This window comes from Pseudochaenichthys georgianus, chromosome 6 (genome assembly GCF_902827115.2).
Source record: "Pseudochaenichthys georgianus chromosome 6, fPseGeo1.2, whole genome shotgun sequence".
Classification (NCBI taxonomy): domain Eukaryota; kingdom Metazoa; phylum Chordata; class Actinopteri; order Perciformes; family Channichthyidae; genus Pseudochaenichthys; species Pseudochaenichthys georgianus.
This window is the reverse complement of record NC_047508.1, coordinates 39199448-39219973: the sequence shown is the minus strand read 5'-3', so window position 1 is coordinate 39219973 and position 20526 is coordinate 39199448. Positions and strand designations below refer to the sequence as shown.

At 40.0% G+C, this 20526-nt stretch overlaps 1 protein-coding gene across 14 annotated transcripts in view; it reads left to right on the top strand.

Moving 5' to 3' along the window:
• Positions 1-20526, top strand: part of ppip5k1b (diphosphoinositol pentakisphosphate kinase 1b) — a 68134-nt gene that overhangs the window by 2489 nt on the left and 45119 nt on the right. For all 14 annotated transcript variants that reach the window (XM_034084454.2, XM_034084450.2, XM_034084449.2 and 11 more), the window contains exons 2-8: positions 8298-8783; positions 11789-11984; positions 13207-13297; positions 13723-13808; positions 15712-15866; positions 17435-17536; positions 18558-18719. In XM_034084454.2, the coding sequence (XP_033940345.1) occupies positions 8553-8783; positions 11789-11984; positions 13207-13297; positions 13723-13808; positions 15712-15866; positions 17435-17536; positions 18558-18719 (1023 nt within the window). In that variant the 5' untranslated portion in view covers positions 8298-8552. The remainder of the gene's footprint in view (positions 1-8297; positions 8784-11788; positions 11985-13206; positions 13298-13722; positions 13809-15711; positions 15867-17434; positions 17537-18557; positions 18720-20526) is intronic.

Sequence of the window (20526 nt, the reverse complement as noted above, 5' to 3'; positions counted from 1 at the left end):
AGAAACTTTCATAACAGCGTTGTGATACCAAACAGCGTCAATTCAGACTGACACACATTCACTTAGGCTAAGGGGAACTGGGGATATGCATCAGCTGCTTGTGTGAGTCGGACAGTGAATACTTTAGAGCGGCCGCTGCAGTGTGAGCTAACCGGGAGCTAACGGGAGAATAAACTCCTGTGGAAGAGCAGCACTGCAGCGGTCGGTAAATGCTGCAGAAACACATTAATAAACAATGAACCACGGCACTCTGGAGCAAAGCATAAGGTTGGAGAAGTCGTTATTCAATTTATTCTGGCTTCGTGTGATTAAAAGCAACACGATCATCGACCCGACGCAGTTGTTGTTGTTGTTGTGAGCGCCGTAATGGTTGCCGTTGGGGAGCAAATCAGCGATGTAAACGGTGACGTCATGACGTAGCAGGGGCAGCTCTGGGGCGCCAGTGGGCGGTGTGCACAGAGCGGGAGCTGAAAAGGGAAACCGGAGCTGAACCAGAAAAGCTCCCGCTCGGAGCTAGAAACTGAAAAGCGCTGGTGTGAAAGCCGCAAAAGTGAAGCAACTGAAGAAACTCATTGCATGCTCAACAGAAAACCAGGTGCCTGTAGGAGAAAGCAGAGAGGCAGACAGAGGCTTTAAATAGCTGCAGGCGCCAGACCCAGGTGCCCTGCGTTACTGCAATCAAGACAGCACAGCCACACCCTCTCTCGATGAACCCACAGGGGCATCACACCGTGTTAAAACGCTTACTTTTTTAATAGAAAAAAAACACATAATGCATGAACACTATTAAGCGTGCACTCTTGGACTAAAGGAGAAATACTGGACATTATACTCGTAGCATTTTCACTGTGTGAATTGGTTAAACGTCCAAATCAAGAAACAAGAACAACTTGGATAATGTATGTTCAGACTTCAGTCAGACATCACGTGCTGCAGATAACTTACCCATGTCTGATTCCCTAAATCAGCAAGCAAAGAAAGTCATAATGAGAATGTGTTTTGCTCATGTTGAAGCAAAGGCCCTCACTGTAAGTCACTGGTAAAATAGTATCTGCCACATGAATTGAATGCAATCGGATCAGTGAATACAAACTATGTCGGTCCTTCTGTTATGCCACAATCTCTACTGTTCTTCCGAACACACATGAAAACCTCAGCGGTATCTTTCTACAAGCTGCGTATAGTTTCATCTGCTGAATCAGCCAGTATTCTCCAAAGACCGTGTAATTGTATTATACATGTATGTATGGCTAAAGTAATTCATCAGTAGCTCAAAAGCAGGCGAATAAAGTCATATATTCCCCGATCCATAAATCATCTCGTTAACTCGACGCAGGTCTTATGCTTTAGGTAGACATGTTAGCATTCATGAGTTGGAATAATGATGGGTCTGTTCTGCACGGCCCGCGGTACGAGAGCTTGTTCTTCCTCTGTGTTCAGTAATAACTGCACTTTGTATTTGCAAACAAGCTAATTTCTCCAGTGCGCTGCATCATGAGTTTACAAGTTTCTGTAACTGCTGTTCCTCCGGTAATTGCATCCCGATAACCTCACGTTTCTGACTCCTGGAGCTGGAGGTTGGGCTGAACAACTTTTAAAGCGTTGTGCACTCAAGCAGCACGTTTATCACAAATAGTTATTAAGCTTTGTTAATGATTGAACTCTCGTCAGATAACTAATACTTGTTCTGCATTGTCCTGATACAAAAGCAGAGATACCGGGCTTGGCTAAATGCTTATTAACCTTTCACAAAAAAGGTCCCATTCACAAACAAGTCACATGTCATTATCTTTTCCGAGAAAGGGCCCACATTCATTCGATCAATCGGCAATATGCGAGTCCATAATTGACAGGCTAACAGTTTCCATTTCTTCCTGATGTTTCTCATGTGCGCTCCGATCAGAGGAATGAGAGTGAGTTGCAGCTCATGACCACGTCCTCCATCACCGGTCATAAACACGTCACTGCCTTCAGTCTCAAAGGTTACAAACATTTTATTGGAGCCGTGTTTTTTATTATCTCAGGGCCCGCAGTGATGACTCATAGACGAGGGCCTGCAGGCGACAGCTGGGGATGTTTTTAATCAGCCTCCTAATTTATTCTGCAGTGATGAAGAAGTGTGTTATTTGTTTCCGAGGGGAACAATTTAACTGGCAGAGAGGAGACAGCATTTCGTCTGGTTCCTCGGTCTGTCTCCTTTTTGCTTCTCTGTTTTTATCGCCAGTGAAAGGAACATTAGCTCATTTATGACTTGGGTTAAGCTCCGTTGACGTCCAAGACACTTTGACCGTTGACCTGTATTGACAAGAATGTGGTTTTGTTGTGTTTGTCAGAGTTTTAGTAACAAGCTGAGACTTGTGTACACTATGGATACCTCGAAGATGCAAATCAGGTGTTACAGGAATCTACTTTCTGTGGAAATGATGTGTCAGAGGACAGAGTACCTGGAGAAGAACATATAAAAGCACGTTGATTTGTGAATGAGGGGCCAATTCTGAAGCCAGCTAGCTCACTGCTGCAAGTTATCTGAACAAGTGAAGTCACTTGATCTGAACACATCTCATTTGTATCAGGGCTGCAGGATTTTGGAAAACATTTAGGTTATATTATTAACCGATATTGTAACTGCCCCGATTCACAATGTTAGAGGCAATATAACATTATATTATCATTGAAGCATATATCAAAATGTAGATTATCTTTAACGCTACAGACATTTTTATAAGTCTGAAGATGAAGAATATTGTTTATAGGTCGAGACTGCAGATCCCGGTATTTTATTTAGTTTACTTTTTATTTATTGACTTAGTTTTACCTTACAAATAATTTTTCATAATACAAACTCATGTTTTTATATACAGTATAAATACAAAAACCTAAAGAAACACGCCTATGCCTTGAACCCAAAAGCAGTTTTTTTATGCATAGAAAAAATAAATAAATATATATATTAATAATAAAAAACAAATGCATTTAAATTCATAAAAATAAATCATATTTTTTTTAAAAATATTTTTCCAAATATTGAGCTTGATTTGATCTGAATATTAACTTTTCCATATTGTGATTTTGATAACATTTCAATTAATTATGCAGCACTAATTTTTATGCTTTGACACCTATACAGTCTATGTTTGACACATTTAGTGATTGTCGTGCACTTGCTTGTGCTGCTAGTAGAGTAAAGGTCATGTCCTCTGGCAATGACTCAATCTCAGCGGTGCCTTCTTACAGCCGTTACACATCGTTGTTGCTGTATTGACACGGGGACGGCAAGAAGAGCTTCCACTCCGTTTAGTGCGGCTTGTCATTGCCTCACGTGTTAGCAATGCTGAGTTATGTTTGGGGGGCGTAGCGGGCCTTTGCTCCTTCAGATCCTGCAGGAGAGGACAGTTATTTCTGGGTACCAAGGTTAAGCTGTGTCACGAGTGAGAATCGTCACGGAGAGCAGGGCTTCTCTTTAGCCGCCAGAACAGCTTAATGGTCAAATAATGAAGTATTTGAATGAAGGTGACTTTAAATACCCTGAACAGAAATTATTTTCCATGAGTTGCCGTGGTAAACATCTAAGTCTTTATCTTTGCACTTGGGCTGCTCGATTAATCGTATTTTAATCGCAATTACGATTTTGGCTTGCAATGATTATGAAAACAACATAATCGAAACAAAACGATTATTTTTTGTATTATTTATTTAAAAATATATATTATTTTTTTCATTGGTTTTTCAATTGAATTATACTTAAAGTTCAGGGTAATCAACTGTTAAAAACATACTACACCTTTTTTTTTTTTTAATAAATTGATGTTTTCAAAGTAAATGGATAATCGTTTTTAATAATCGTGATATCAATTATTGACCCAAATAATCGAGATTATGATTTTTGCCATAATCGAGCAGAACTACTTTGCACACAAAAGGCTTATTTCTGTCAAATATTGTACACAAATGTGTTAAATTCTGTGTTTGTGAGCAAAGAGAATCTGTTTTACCTGACGGGTAACAGCATGGTTATTAGACAGTTTGTCCCTGGGCTGGTGGCCACTCTCAAATGCACAGATGTATCTTGAAAGAACACTTTATGAGGCGATCTGAATTTCAGATTTCACATAGCATGGGCTACGGACATGCATTTGTCTGTGGTCACACAGGATTGATCTGTGAAGAGAACAATTTGTTGTTTTACGACGCTCCGCTACAATCAGGTCATGACTCATGACCCTTGGATCATGCAGACGAGTTCCTTCACGTGTTTTCTGGCAGTTTGTGCAGAAATGCTTTGGTTGTGCAAGCCAGCTGTTGCATCAGGTGAAGAAGCTGGATGCGGAGGGACACTTGATCTAGCTTTGGAATGCCTGTTGAATGTACTTCTTCATTTCTTGGAAACGACATTGGAGACGGTGTTTGGACGTGATATTAACCTTCATTCATGGGCAACAGCTCTGGTGGGCATTCACAGGCCTGCAGGATGTCAAAGGCACGCTTCGTCAAAAATAAAACACTTTTCAGGGTTTTATTTTGACCGGCCTGAAGCACACCGTATGATGCTGTTCAATCAACATCTTGATATGCCATTCCTGTCAAAGGATGGATTACTTTGGATCACTTTTTAACAAATGTGTCAATCAATCAATCAAAGTTTATTTATAGAGCCCGATATCAGACATTTAAATGTTTCTATGGGGGCTTTACAGTTTGACAGAATATAATACGGTCGGCGTTTGATGGGAAACACAATCCTCCATCTGTTTCTGGAGGCTTTTCCCCTGGACTCAGCTGTTAGTCGTGGGGTCCGGTTGGTGCTGGTGGTGTTTGATGGGGGTGTGAGACTATTCTGACGAGTGACACATGAACCAGCTTTGGCTTCATCCACCGAGTGTGTGAACTTCCTGCAGCGGCAAGTTTCTTCCACTTCTTGGTTGTCTACACTTCACGCCTTGCTCTTGGGCTTTGGCTCAGTTGGAGAATGACGTCTTATGTAACGGCCTTCGTTCTTTTCTGCTATCGGATCAGATAACGGATAAGCACTGAGTGACCGCACACACACCCCTAATATTAAAGGACTTGTGTTGCAAGTGCTTTGGCAGCTGTTAACGGTTGGGTTTCTGGAACAAGATGATCAGAAATAGATCCATTGATTTAGTGTTTGTTATGATTTTGCCGATGAGTGTTCAGTCAGACTGAACCGTTTTTAATCAATTGAGCTTAAGTTCAAACCTCAAGTAGTTTATTTGTGTGTACAAGGACAGTCATACAACAATCCTGGAACAAAGACTACTTTCATGAAGGTTGTAATTGTTCAGTTTTAGAGTTGTTGATTTAACTGTGTGTTAACTCTACAGTTTGTGTTGCTGTTAGAAATACTCGTGCTGCAACAATAAGACGACTAATGGGTTTGAGGAATCAACAGAAAAATAAAATCCATTTACCAACTTTGAATACTCGATCATTGGTTTAAGTGCGTTTTTATGCAAAGATGGCAGAAGGTGCTGTCTCGCTTATTATGATAATAAGGTTTTCTTTGTTTTATAACGTATAATTCAACTGAACACGTGAGAAAACAATTGTTAGTTGCCGCCCTACATTATAGTGAGAAGTGTTTTATAATTGTTATCTACTCTACTTATACTAAGTGTTTCTGGAGCTTGAGTTTAATATGGGTAAAGTGCCTTATATTGTTTAATCTTATCCTGTAGTACGAGGAGTAATGTATCAGTGATGTATAACACACACCCTTAGCAACAACACATAATAATAAGAAGAATATGTTCACACAGTAAAACAGCAACAAAAACGTATGAAATTAAAACACATGTTTGTGGTGAAAAGAAGCCATTAAGCCACATTAAGAGGAAACTGTTGTTGTTTATCAGACTGTGATCACACAGTAAAGACAATAACAACAAACAGCAGCTGTCTTTGTTCCACTTCCCAGACATGTGGGAATTCAAGATTCAAGACATGTCGATATGCACAAATCTTATGATCTGAGCTCCTACATCCAACATATATATAATAAAATAACAATCAAAACCAATTCCTAGAAAAACTCAAGTGTTGTTTAAGTGTCAGAAATGTACCGTACTTTCCGGACTATAAAGCGCACCTGCATATAAGCCGCAGCAGCTAAATTGTCCGTCTGTCTTGCTCTCGTTCTGTCTCTCGGTTCCACTTTTACTTTGGCGCGCTCCCTGTCTCACTCTTTTCCGGCCTCCAGCTTTTCCTGCTGGAGCCCGCCGCTTAAAGGTGGCGGGTGTGGACCGGTCATAGAGCCCATAGCGTTAACTTAAAAGTGGTTAATTTTACCTGTAAAATCCATAGGTTTAGGAGGTTCCCTAGTGGCCGTTAGCTGTACAAAAAAAAGTCGCGGCTTATAGTCCAAAAAGTACGGTACTTATCATTTCATAATTACAAAACATATGGAGGATGTGGAAATGTCTGGAAAGTGAAATGTAAACCAGAGTAATGCGATCCGGCCGGGTATCATGTGTTTCATTAAACTGCTGAACATACAGGAAACAATAGAGAATCAATCAGGCTCCTCTTCATGACCTGTCGTCATGGCAACAGCGGCAACATTACATGGAGCAGACGATGATGTTGTTGTTGTTGCTGTGTATAGTGCTAGTGTGTTAGTGTCTTACCTAGAAGACCCGGGCCACAACATCTGAATAAAAGCTACGGCCTTAACGTAATACACCTGATGGAAAGGACATTTGGGAATGATGTCCACACTTTCATTTCTACTTGCAGACTTAAAAATACATTTATTTATCAAAACTTCAAAAGCTTAAAGGTCCCATATCATGGCCATTTCTACTGATCATAATTCCATTGTTGAGGTCTACTAGAATAGATTTATATTGTGCAATTTTCCAAACTCACATTGGTTTATCATACAGCATCTCTGTATAGTATGTGTATTCACTCTCTGTCCTAAACGGCTTGTTGGAGCTCCTGCACCCCCCCCTAAACGCTGTGAGAATGGGTCTGCGGTAGGGCTCTCCCGAATACCATTTTTCGGGCTCTGGATATTCGGTAGTAATCAGCAGCGAACGTCTTCGACACGTGTATTTCAGTTTATTCACTGCATTGTTTTTGTTATTCTACAGTATTGTTGTTTTATAGCTATTTGTTAATGTAAATAACCCAATTTGTGTTCTTTGAAATGGAAAAGGATATCGCATTGTGTTTGTTACTTTCGTTGCAGTTGTAGGCCTATATGTCTTAAGTGTAATTTGGCTTGGCTTTCTATTTTACTATCGACATCCTTTTATTTTGAAGGAGAGTTAGCGCAGTTGACAGGAAGTTGTTGTTGCTATGGAAACAACGTGACGGAGATTAATGGAGAAAAAGTCATATCTATTCTACATATAAAAGTACACGTACAATTCGGGACGCCTTCGGTACGCGTTCTTTGGTCTCAGGTTGGTGTGTAGCGGCCTTTGAGGGTTTTTGACTCTGCAGACCGTTTACATGCAGAAGAACCTTCATAACACACAAGGGGACGGGTGTAATAACCGGAAAAGCATGACATGGGACCTTTTGAAGTGACACCTCACCTCTACATCACGGCTCTTGCATTGGATTTGACTGTACATTGGGGTCAGTTGTATGAGGAATGTGTGTTGTTGCTCACTCTCAACAGATTCCTGAATTTAACATGATTTAAAAACAATTGGTTTGAACTTGAAGACGTTCCACCTTCTGGATCCTCTACTTACATTTTTGAAACTGACAGAGTGTAATAATCTGATCATATCTTTTGTAGTTTTCTACCAATGAGAGCACCTTGCATGCCTGTAAGCTTCTTTACTCTGGATTGATGCGTGTGAGAGCTGCCATCATCAATACATTTTCCACGTGTCAGCAAAATACCAGAGATTCTGTTGAGCCCAAACCCTGACTCATGTCTTAAGTAACATTTCTCTCAAGTGTTGCATACATGGGTTTCCTCAGAAATGTATATTCTTCTTCTTTTCTTTTGCCTGATCTTACAACCCTGACGTTTATTTCACAAATGTTGGATGTACAGTAGCAACACCACAGCGACCAGTGCTCTGGTTATTCAGTATACTTATTGACTTTAATTGAACTAGTGAGTGTCTCTACAACTGCATAAGTCTTGCTTAATTTGTCAAGTTTCGATCTTTTGTTTAAACGGTTGTTTTACTTGACTAACTCTCAATCTCTTGATTTGATTATGTTCTTATATCTCTTGTAAATATTTCTTTCAGCACAAAAATGGCAAAAAAACGACAGAATATTTGCTCAATTTCTTTGTTTCTTTTCCCTAGGGCAAGACAAATGGTGCCCAGATGTTGACTCGGAGCAGCAACCAGGATCTTGACTTCCTACGTCAGTACGCCTTCTCTCTTCTAACACAAACTGTAGCAGCACAGATGCCCGTTGCTGTTATCACAAACTCCAACAGACACTCCACTTTATCACCGGGCTCCCAGACGCCGGTCATACACTGATACCGGGCTACTTCCTGCTTTGCTATCTGGGGAGGAGCCACCTGAAGCAGCCATGTTTTATAGAGGCATGTGATGTCCAGGACCTCTGACGGAGCAGGTGTAGTGGCAGGAGCAGAAGCAGGAGAAGGAGAAGGAGCTGGAGAAGGAGAAAGAGAAGCATTAGAACGGGGGCGGAGCCACAGAGACGTTCCTCGGTTTGTGATTGGCTGTGGGGATGACGAGCAGGACATGGGTCAAATGGAGGCAGGCATGAAGAACGAGATGTTTCGAGAAGAGGATATGGAAGGCGATGACGACGAGTCGGTAGGTGTTAAAGAAATACTACACCTACAAAATGAGCATTTGTTTAAGAAGAATCACCCCGTGCTATCCGGAATCATCTTGAAAACAGAAATTAATATAAGATAAATGGAGCCCAAGTTTAACGACAGCGAAACGGTATTAAAACATCTGTTAATGAACTCAGACACAACTTGTGCTGTATGATACTCAGTCTTAGTTATACACACGTATGCTCACTACCTCACAAACATGTCTTTTCGCTAACTCACTATCTGCTTTTTCACAAACTGTCTCCCGATAGTCACACTGCTTATCTGTGTGAGTTCAAAGTAGAAAGACAGAGTGAGTTACTGATAGACTTTGCCCATGAGATACTCCCTTCACTCAAGCTTAAAGAAAGCTGGTGTAGAAGCCGTGTCTTTGCAAATAGACGAAGTGAAAATATCATGTTTTTTGTTCCTTTTTGAAACGTTTTGATTGTGAAATATCAAAATGTTATAGTACCTAAAATTAGAGACCATGTGTTGCATTAAAATGACCTAATGTAACTAAAGTGTTCATGTGAAAAAATATGATTTAATGTTGGGAGCAGGAAACCAACGACTAGGTCATTTCTGGGCAGGAGGACGTTACAAGCCTGGAAATTATAAAGAGGAATGTTTTTATTAGGAACGAGACAAAAATATGCAACGGCTGGCGTGAGAACAATGCAGAAGATAAACATCTGGTCTGTTGTGTAGTCCTTTAGCTATAAAAGGACATTATGGTAGTGCTGTGTTAGCGGCTCGCTTACTTGTTATGATTTCGATGTCTCGGTGAGTATTTGTTTCTGTTTCACGAGCTGATCGCCTTTTACAGGAAGCAGCTCAGTACGTCCATACTTTACACTACATTACTGTGGCACATCAACAAAAAGGCTCTTACTTACGTATTAATGTAGGAATCAATCTACACAAAGTCTTTTCTGAAGAATAAGATTCTGTATGCATGCAATAATGTTTGAGTTTAGATGATGTTTTCTTTATCAACCTGCTGAATGTTTTTCCATTCAACAGTGCAATACATTATTTGGCGTTAAGCCAACTGAGGTATTGATGAGGTCGACGACATTTGATCAATAAAGCCCAATAACACAAATCACAGTTTTTCCACATTGTCTTTGATCCCCAAATGTAAATGTAAAGCCCTTTGCACACCAACCCGATTTTGGCCGTCGATAGATGTCTTGCCGTCAATGAGCGTCCTGTCGCCCTACTCAGATTGGTGTGTCCCGCCCCGTCGTGTCTTTTCGGCCGTGCCGACACCTTCCGCCGGCTGTCGGCTAAGGCTGCTCGATTATGGCAAAAACCATTATCTCGATTATTTGGGTCAATAATTGATATCACGATTATTAAAAACGATTATCCATTTACTTTGAAAACATCCATTTATTGAATTTTTTTTTTTAACAGTATGTTTTTAACAGTTGAAACTGATGTTGAAACCAATAAAAAAAAAAAAAAAAAAAAAAAAAAAAACGTTTTATTTGGATTATGTGTTTTCATAATCGTAATTGCGGTTAAAATACGATGAATTGAGCAGCCCTACTGTCGGCTAAAGGCCGTCGGCCAAAGATATCACTCTGATTGGCTGTTCAGCTAGTGAATCAGTGCATGAGAAGAGAAACGGAAGTGAGGGACCCAAACAAACGATTAAGAAGGCAAATGTGAGATTTCATTGAACTCCAGCTCTCGACAGGTTCGGGAAAGCCCCGTGAGCGTCTCGCTGTAGAGTGAAAATGGAACGCACACGCTATTTGTTGTTTGTTTATATCACGCAGTCTGTTCTTCTTCTCTCGGTTATCACGCAGTCTGTCTTCCGGTTGTTGCCTCTTTTGAATGACGAATACACACTACCGCCGCCTGCTGGTAAGGAGAGTTATTGCCACTCACACATGCGCAGTTCGTACGTGCTACTTGGCCGTCGGCTGAAGTCTTTGCGGTGTGTGCCAGTGCGACACATGGCCAAGACGCAGAGACGAGAGGCGACGTAACAGTCGCGTTCCGTCGGGACGTGTTCTTTGGTGTCAGTTTGGTGTCAGTTTGGTGTCAGGGCCTGTACATGTTGAGGGTTTAGGTGCCAAATTTGTATCTGCAGGTCAAATGACACCCTACGATCTAAAAAGACGTTTAAATCCTTTATCATGAAAGGCTATACATCTTTAACGAGAATAAGCCTGTCAAGCGCACTAATCAAAAAACCGTCTTTGACATCTCACAATATAACCAGTAGGTCCAATACATTTTCAAAATCCACTGGGAGTCACATCCTGATGTTTAGTTTGGTTTATTTGTTTATAGTGTCGTGGACAGTCCCCATTCATCAACTGTCACACACAACAGTAAATGGGACCGCTTTAGCCAACATTGCTAATTTCCAGCTGTTGTCCCCGACCAGAGGATAATGGACACCCTTAAACTCACAATAATCCAATCCAATCCAACTTTATTTATATAGCACTTTAAAACCTTCAGACCAAAGTGCTGTCCAGAGAGATAAGCTCACACAACATAATATAAATACATTTAAAAATACAAGATACAAACACAAAACAAACCAGAATAAACGTAATAAATAAAAAATAAATAACAGCCATATAATAAAAACAAAGACCACTGAAAGCAAATAAAAGCAACACTCTACTTGTTTCTGAATGCTAAGGAGAAGAGGTGGGTTTTCAGACGGGATTTAAAAGCAGACCGTGTGGGAGCCTGTCTGATGAGCAAGGGCAGGTCGTTCCACAGTTTAGGGGCGGCAGCAGAGAAAGCACGGTCCCCTCTGCGCTTAGACTTTGTTTTTGGCACCCTGAGGAGCAACTGATCAGCTGACCTGAGAGTGCGAGTGGGCGTGTAGCTATACATCAATACATCAACAGTTATACAAAAAGGATGAAAGACAAGTATCTGTGCTCCTCCGCTGTTTTTACATGAAACTAAACTTGCCGTTGCATTGTCCCATTTCTCTGTCTTCCCCGTCCTCTGCTTCAGCCACCGGAGCGGCAGATCGTGGTCGGCATCTGTGCCATGGTGAAGAAATCCAAGTCAAAGCCCATGACTCAGATCCTGGAGCGGCTTTGTAAGTTTGACTACATCGACATGGTCATCTTTCCAGAGGAGGTGATCCTGGAGGAGCCGGTGGAGAACTGGCCGCTCTGCGACTGCCTCATCTCCTTCCACTCCAAAGGTAAACATCCACCAACTAATGTCAAATCATCCTGTTGCACGAGGGGGAACATTGAGGGAGGTGGAGGGGAAATGCTCAGGAGAGGTTTCGTAGCTTCAGGGCGGCCGGACGCTAACTCACAACAGATTGTCACTACAAGATTTAATCTGCCAAAATAACTCAATGCTGATGTTAGAAAATGTGCCTAAATAATCAACTTTATTTTAGTTTTAGTAGCTATTAGGTCAACAGAGAAGAAGAGAAGTAGTGGGGTTTTGTTTGATGAAGATTCAAGGCTTTTATTGTCATTCGTACATACTGTAGCTGCAGTGTAGATATGTCAATGGAAATATTAGGTCACAGGCTCCTCCAACGGTGCAACACAATAAAACACTTAAAATAGTGCAAGTAAAAAAAAAAACGTAGATACTACAGGGTGTCCGCGGGGTCTTAAAAAGTATTAAAAGTTGATCAATCAATTTAGCGAAAATGAAGGCTATTAAAAAATATTAAACAGAATTTTCCAAGGTATTACATTTTGTAGCTTGTTTCCAATAAGTATCTAAATGGTCCAAAGAGGTTGTGTTCTACAGTCTGTAGATGTCTGTAGTAGTCTGTAGATGTAGTCATGGCGTAGGTGTGTCGTGTGATTCTGTGTAGTTTATTTATGGCATCCCGTTGGATTGGACGTCATCTGAACAGGACATCGCGCGCTCACTGCTTGATAGCGCGCGGAGGTCCGTTTACCCCGGTTGCTAAGCAACATCGTTATGGGGAAATGCAAGTTTGCGTCCAAATGGTTGGAAGATCAGGAGGAAGGACAATCAATACTGTATATAGTCAATGTGAGGTAAAGTGTGTCGCCAAGGTAACCGGTTAGAAGTCCAAGTGGCGATGAGGTCTTACATTTGACTTCAGGATTCCTGCATGTACCCTGTACTAACAAAGAACTACTAACAAAGGACTTACATACTAACAAAGCACTTATATACTAACAAAGGACTGGCTTACCTAAAGCCAGTTGAGTAGCACTTGAAATGTTTTTGCTCTATGAAACCTGATGTACTTATATGATTCGGTTTTCTTCAAGTTTGTATCTTGTTGGTCGAATGCACTTATTGTAAGTCCCTTTGGATAAAAGCGTCAGCTAAATGTAATGTAATGTAAAAGTAAATACAAATAAAATAGAATGAGATGGTCTATTTGTTAATAACGTTTTTTTTGTTTGTGTGCCATTTCACAGGTTTCCCTCTGGACAAAGCTGTGGAGTACGCCAAGCTCAGGAATCCACTGCTCCTCAACGACCTCAACATGCAGTATTTCATCCAGGACAGGTAAAGCAGGACTGAAGGGTATCACAGAGAAGAAGCTTTACTGCTAGTTTCAACATAATGGTGCCTCACAACACAAACAACGAGTACAACGAGGGGTCATTAAGTAGCTAAAGTCATCGTTACGCTACTTGTTGAAGAAGATACTTAAAAATTGAAGGTATCTCTGTATAAAATAAACAATATACCTGCATCAAGATTATGTCACTTTCAAAATGCAGAAGCTGGACTCTTTTACACAACCATCTTGTTTGCACTTGCCGTTATTAATAGGAGAGAAAACATGATGTAATTGTCATCTTCACACTTTTTACACAACTCTTTGACTGCCAGCAAAACGTATACGTGCACATCAGAGCTGCATACATTGAAATACTTAGATTGTTCTGTTTTTGAGGTTATTGACATTTCATTGGATTTTCCATCAGGAGGGAAGTTTACAGGATACTAAAGGAAGAGGGCATCGACCTGCCTCGTTACGGCGTATTGAACAGAGACCCCGACAATCCTGAAGGTGAGAAAGTTAATATACTTTGTGTGAATACAGTGTGAGAAAAAGTTTTTAGAGAGTACTTGCCCATGGACAAGTGAGTTTGGCAATGTACTTGTCCGAATACATTCAACGCCAACGTAAGTGAGCGGTAACATTTTACTGCATCACAAAAAGGGTTGCGTATCGTTTGTATTTTAACGATTCTGGTTCTGCTTTTCGGTTCCGGTTCTTTGAGAGGGTCAAAAATAAGTCCCGTGACAAACTGGGAGAAAAATATATTTATGAAAACATTAAGTCAAATCTGTATTCCTATTTACAAATCACTTCATACTGTTGCATTTCTTACGGTTATTGAACACAATTATATAAAAATAATCTCTGCATTGTTTAGTTATAGTTCTAAGTGGTGCAGTTTGAGAATGTACGATTGACGGGCAGCGGATCTGCTGGAGAGAGAGAGAGAGAGAGAGAGAGAGAGAGAGAGAGAGAGAGAGAGAGAGAGAGAGAGAGAGAGAGAGAGAGAGAGAGAGAGAGAGAGAGAGAGAGAGAGAGAGAGAGAGAGAGAGAGAGAGAGAGAGAGAGAGAGAGAGAGAGAGAGAGAGAGAGAGAGAGAGAGAGGAGAGAGAGAGAGAGAGAGGAGAGAGAGAGAGACATATATATACACACATATATATATACACATACACACACATAGCGATCAGCTGATACGGAGCATAGAGAGAGCTGCGGGGCTCGGCCTCGCCTCCTGTCCTCACAATGCTTATTAATCCCGGTACCGGACAATTGTTATTTGTTCCTCCTCGGAACCGAGTTTTGCTTCCCAACCCGGCCACTGTGCTACACTTCCCGCCCGCTCCGCCCCCGTCTAACTGTACAGAAAGCGGCGAGATGCATTTCCTTAGGAATCGACAAGCAGAACCGAAACTAACATTTCTAAACGAACAATGGCGGACACGTACAATTTGCGAATGAGTTCTGCCTTTTGTAAACTGAATGTATCAATAATTTGTCAATAAATCAGGGCGAAAAACGCCACTTGTCCGCCGGACAAGTCAATTGAAAGATCTACTTGTCCGATATTGTAAATAACACGTCCCGGACGGTGGGACGTGTACTTTTTCGCACACTGGAATACGTTTGCATGATTTTGGATGGAAACTAAAACAAATCCCATCAATAAATATATATTAAAGGATCCACCTGTGACATACAGCAGCATACAGGACATCAGTTACTTTGCAATATACACATATTCTCAGTTTTTTAAAAACCAAAACAAGAAGTCGAGCTGTCAAAAAAACAATTCGATGTGTTTTTGCCTGTTTTATCCTCCTATAAATGTAAAATGCTGACAGTAAATATTTTAAAGAAGAGTGTTTGAATTTATATTTATGATGTTATCTCTAGTACCGTACTTTTCGGACTATAAAGCGCACCTGCATATAAGCCGCAGCAGCTAACTTGTCCGTCTGTCTTGCTCTCGTTCTGTCTCTCGGTTCCACTTTTACTTTGGCGCGCTACCTGTCTCACTCTTTTCCGGCATCCAGCTTTTCCTGCTGGAGCCCGCCGCTTAAAGGAGGCGGGTGCGGACCGGTCATAGAGCCCATAGAGTTAAAGGTGGTTAATTTGACCTGTAAAATCCATAGATTTAGGAGGTTCCCTAGTGGCCGTTAGCTGTACACAAAAAATGGGGGAAAAAGTCGCGGCTTATAGTCCGAAAAGTACGGTAGATTGTTAAATAAAATATAAATACAGTTTGTCAAAATGAAATGGATTTCTTTTATACATTTATGTGAAAGGCACCTCGGTAAGAATCTACAACCATCAAACTTATTTATGTATTTCCCTTCTTTGAAATATTCGAGGTACTTTTTGATTAAATGCTTTTACTATGTGTTTAAAACCGAAGTGTCCCCCTGTGCAGAGTGCAACCTGGTGGAAGGCGAGGACCATGTGGAGGTGAACGGGGAAGTGTTCCCTAAACCCTTCGTGGAGAAACCTGTGTGTGCCGAGGACCACAACGTGTACATCTACTACCCTTCGTCTGCTGGGGGGGGCAGCCAGAGGCTCTTCAGAAAGGTAAAGCTGGCAAAGACACAGGAGATATTTAGGTCGGCAAAAAGATGCTCTGATCTAGAAATACTGACAAGTTACCTTAACGTCACACTGCTTTTGAACTCTTATTGGCTTATTGTAGAGCTTTTGTAAAGAGTATCCACTGTCCCTACATGTCAATGAGTGTTATTTTAATATAACCCTAATCATGATGCTAATTTTCCTAATTGCCTAAGACATCATGTTTTCAGGGTTGTTCAGCATCCTTACTGTACATCAAAGTATTTCTCATGAACAAGATATCTCAGGTCCCTCAAAAATGTCCCTTTTGACTTAAGGGTAAACTTATTGGAATGTAATGCTCGGTGGTGAAGGTCTCTGGGACCTCACACAACTCTTTTTTTGGCCAAAAGCAAACAATAAATGCTTATAATGACTATTTCTTACACATGTCTTATGGGATTGAATGATTAAGTGAAGACATTTTGGGCAGATTTTGATGTAAATTGCAACTTGACTGGTTGGCTGAGGCAACTTGACGAGGCAGTTATTCTAGTTTGGGTTGTTTTATTGCATTATTCAATGAATTACACCAAGGAAACATGGCTGAATAGCTGCTGCAGGGTTAAACCTTCTAGATTTACAGTTAATAACACAGTGAAACCGAAGGAACATGAGAGACATACTACCATCGGGAGGTTGCAGAGGTGAACAAAAGTTTGGGTAATCTAGAATTTTTCACCTTAAGTGGTTTCTATATCCTGGGGGAAGCATTTATTTGACAGGCTTTGTCTCTGTGTAACATACGTGTGATATAAGTGTACTATGGGGTAATAGCAGTGTAATGTGGGTGTGTTATGGGTATAATATAGGCAAGGCAAGTTTATTTATAGAGCACCTTTCCGCACAGGGCAACCCAAAGTGCTTTACAAAATAAGACAAAAGACATTTAAGAACAATATACAGATGATGCACATTATAAAAAGGCATTTTAAAAACAAGCATTTAAAAAGCAAAGATAATAAAGTCAACACAACAGGTATAAAATACATGGATAAAAAGCCATATTGCAGTTAAAATGTAAACAACTCATGTATTCTTTGCTGCATCTCTGTCACTCATGCTTTTTACATACATTATTACATTTTACTATATTTTTTAAATTATATATTACATTATATATATGTTTTTTTATAATATATTTATATTTACACTTTTGTAAATTTACTTTACACTTTTTCCAAATGCAGCGTCAAAAAGAAACGTTTTTATATATTTTTTTATATAATATAGGTCTCATAATATAAGAAATGTTCAATGTATGTTAGTTGGAAAATAAAGGTCATGTTTTGAAAGAAGCCTATATATAAATACGTATCATAAAAAAAGAATCAATACATTTTCCCAAATATTTATACGTTTCAAACTCAAAGTCAACTTTATTGTCAATCTTTCCGTTTGTGTGTACAGACAGAGAGATCGAAATACCGTTTCCCACAATCCCAAAGTGTGTTCCCATTGAAGGGTTAAATCCAGCTTTGGTTTCCAACGCCCTTTGAATTGTTCTTCTTTGTCTCTGGCTCGCTCTGTAGATCGGGAGTCGCAGCAGTGTGTATTCTCCAGAAGCCAGCGTACGAAAGACTGGATCCTACATCTACGAGGAGTTCATGCCCACAGATGGAACTGACGTGAAGGTACTGTTCATAATAATAAAGCTTTATTTAAATGGCACTTTCCTTACAACACATGGAGCTCAAAGTGCTTCACAAAATGACACATCACAAGTTAAAAATACACAACAAGAAATTCCCCTCAGATTATTTGTTAAGAACTTTAAAGGTACATGCAGCAAAATATAACATTTGATCAGGTTAACAGACACAATAATACAAATAAAATACATAATGGTTTCTCTCCGACAGATAAGACACAAGACAACTGAGTCGATGCAACAATATCAAATATTAAACCCCATAACAACAGAAATGCAAATAAAAAGATAATAGTAAAAAGAATGCCATAATTCTAATAAAGGTTAAACGATTAAGAAATAAAAAAGACCAACGTAAAAATAAATATTGCTTTTGAAGCATGTTAGATTAATACAATAAGATAAAATCCTTTAAGACCTATAAAATAAATAAACCAATATAAAGGTAAGGCAAGTTTATTGATATAGCACCTTTCAACACAAGGCAATTCAAGGTGCTTTACAAAGACATTCAGGCAAAGGCATTTAAAAACAGTCATTAAAAAGAAAAGATAATAAAAGAAACATTAAAAGACTGTCAAAGTTTTCCCCAAAACTAAGAAAATACCCAGTCGTACCTAGTAACCCACGATAAAATAGTCGTACCTTGTATCCTACTATAAAGCTCACGATAGTTTTAGTAAAACTAAGAAAATGCACCCTTTAGTCCACCCTCGAACTATAAGATCCTTTAGTATTTTCCGAAACTAATACAACTGGCCTCTCGTTTGACCCACAAACCATTTAAAAGTACTTTAGCTAAGTGTACCTGTGTCTTTCTAAGGTAGGTAAATAATAAAGACTAAAAGAACATTTAAAGTGGGGGGGGGTTGCTAATCTAAAAACATGTGTCTTGAGCTGGTGTTTAAAATGGAGGGGTTACTTGTTTGAATTGATTCATGACCCTTCTGCTTCAACACCCCCTCTTTGTGCTTCCCTTCTTCCTGTGCGTTTGAGCGTCTCAGGTGTACACCGTGGGTCCAGACTACGCCCATGCGGAGGCCCGGAAGTCTCCTGCTCTGGACGGAAAGGTGGAGAGGGACAGCGAGGGCAAGGAGATCCGTTACCCCGTCATGCTGACCGCCATGGAGAAACTGGTGGCTCGCAAAGTCTGCCTGGCCTTCAAGGTAAACTTAAGTTATTTATCAAACTAAAAAACACTAAAACTACAACACCTGGTTGACTATGAAACTATCCAAATTATGTTCAAAGTTGCAAATCAACAATTACTTCATAATGTCCAGGGACTTTTCACACGGAGAGAAAACATACACGTTGAGAGGTAACTGCATTTTTTTTTTAAACCATCCATACGAACAAATCCAAAACTTCTTGCATCATAACAAAAGGTGTTGATTTGTGGAATAACTGTAATGATGAGCTGAAATATTGTTCAAGTTTATCCAAACTAAAACGATTATTTAGAAAAGTGTTTAAGCTTCTTCTTGCTCCTGTTGAACATGACGGAGACTATTTGAGAATGATTTTCTTTTAGTTTTTTTGTACCTTGAACGTTTTTTGTATTTTTTTTGTTTCTAAAATGTTCAATAAATAGACTAATATAAACGTATAATACAAGTCATGGAGAGCAGTGCTTCTCAAAGTGTGGTCCGCGGACCACTGGTGGTCCGTGAGCGCCCCATATTGGTCCGTGAGTATATTGGTAAAATTTCACATTTGAAATAAATAAATGTCAGTTGTCCGCACTCTCGCGGGAATATCTCCGCAATGAAGCGAGGTTAAGCTTCACTTTCATTTGCATGATATAGCCCAGAGCAACACCTTCATCACACATGTTGCCACTTGTTTGTAGCATTTTCAGGCGATTTATCCAATCTTTATTTCAGACTCAAGGTCCATATCACAAAAAGACAAAACACACATCAATAAATAAGATAAAAAGCTAAACACAAAACAGATAAAAACAAACAGATAAAAACATAAAATCAGTCCAATCACAGCGAGCAAACACATGCTCACCGTCTGTAGAGGTTGTTGCGCCAATGTCTCCAAATCATGGAAGAGAACCGGGTAGAACTCTTCAGAGGGTTAATTAAAATCGAGATAACATGATTGTCCGAGTCTTCCAGGCGACACATGAATCTGTACATTAACTTTCTTGAAAGGGCTTGACAAGTAGGTACCCCCAAGTTAACAAACAGCTGGCTGGCACTGTGCCATCTCGGTACCCTCAGCAGCAACCGTAAAGCATCGTATGCAACTTTTAGTTTGTGTATGCTTCTAGCCTTGTAGTTACTCCACAGGTGAGCCGTGTACAATTTGAGGTGAGCCGTGTACAATTTGTACGATTTGTAATCTGTTCTAGAAAAACGATGTGTTTTTTGATATTTGTTCAGTTAGGTGGTCCGCGAGTGTTTTTCTATTGGTTAAGTGGTCCTTGGTATGAAAGTTTGAGAAACACTGATGTAGAGCATGTATTGCAGAATAGTGTGCTGGGAAGCAAATAAAGCAGCTTTGAAATTGCCAGGAAACCTCCAATTATTCCTGAAAACTGCATTATGTATGCCCTTTGGTTGTTTACTTTTGTATTGCTTCACAAGCCATTGGTGTTCAGAAGCTCCTCTGGGTTTCTCTTTGTGTGCAGTTATCCACTTGAAGCTGACATACACATTGCATCACCTTGTGTTTAGCTGCATGAAACACTAAGAGCATGTGCTTTCAGTTTGTTGAATCCAATTTAAAGCAGGGAGAAAATATCTTCAAAACACGGACAGTTGCAGACCGATTGAACTGTTTTCCGTTGCTAACTAAATACTCAATTTCCTGGAACATGGGAGCTGCCAGAAGCATTTTTTTCTAAAAGCCTACTGCCATGATAATTATTGCTTTCAAATTGTTCTAACTAACTTTGTACAGTGCTTGAAGCAAGTATTAATCAAAAGGGAGGATTCCTAGTAGTGGCTCTATTACCGC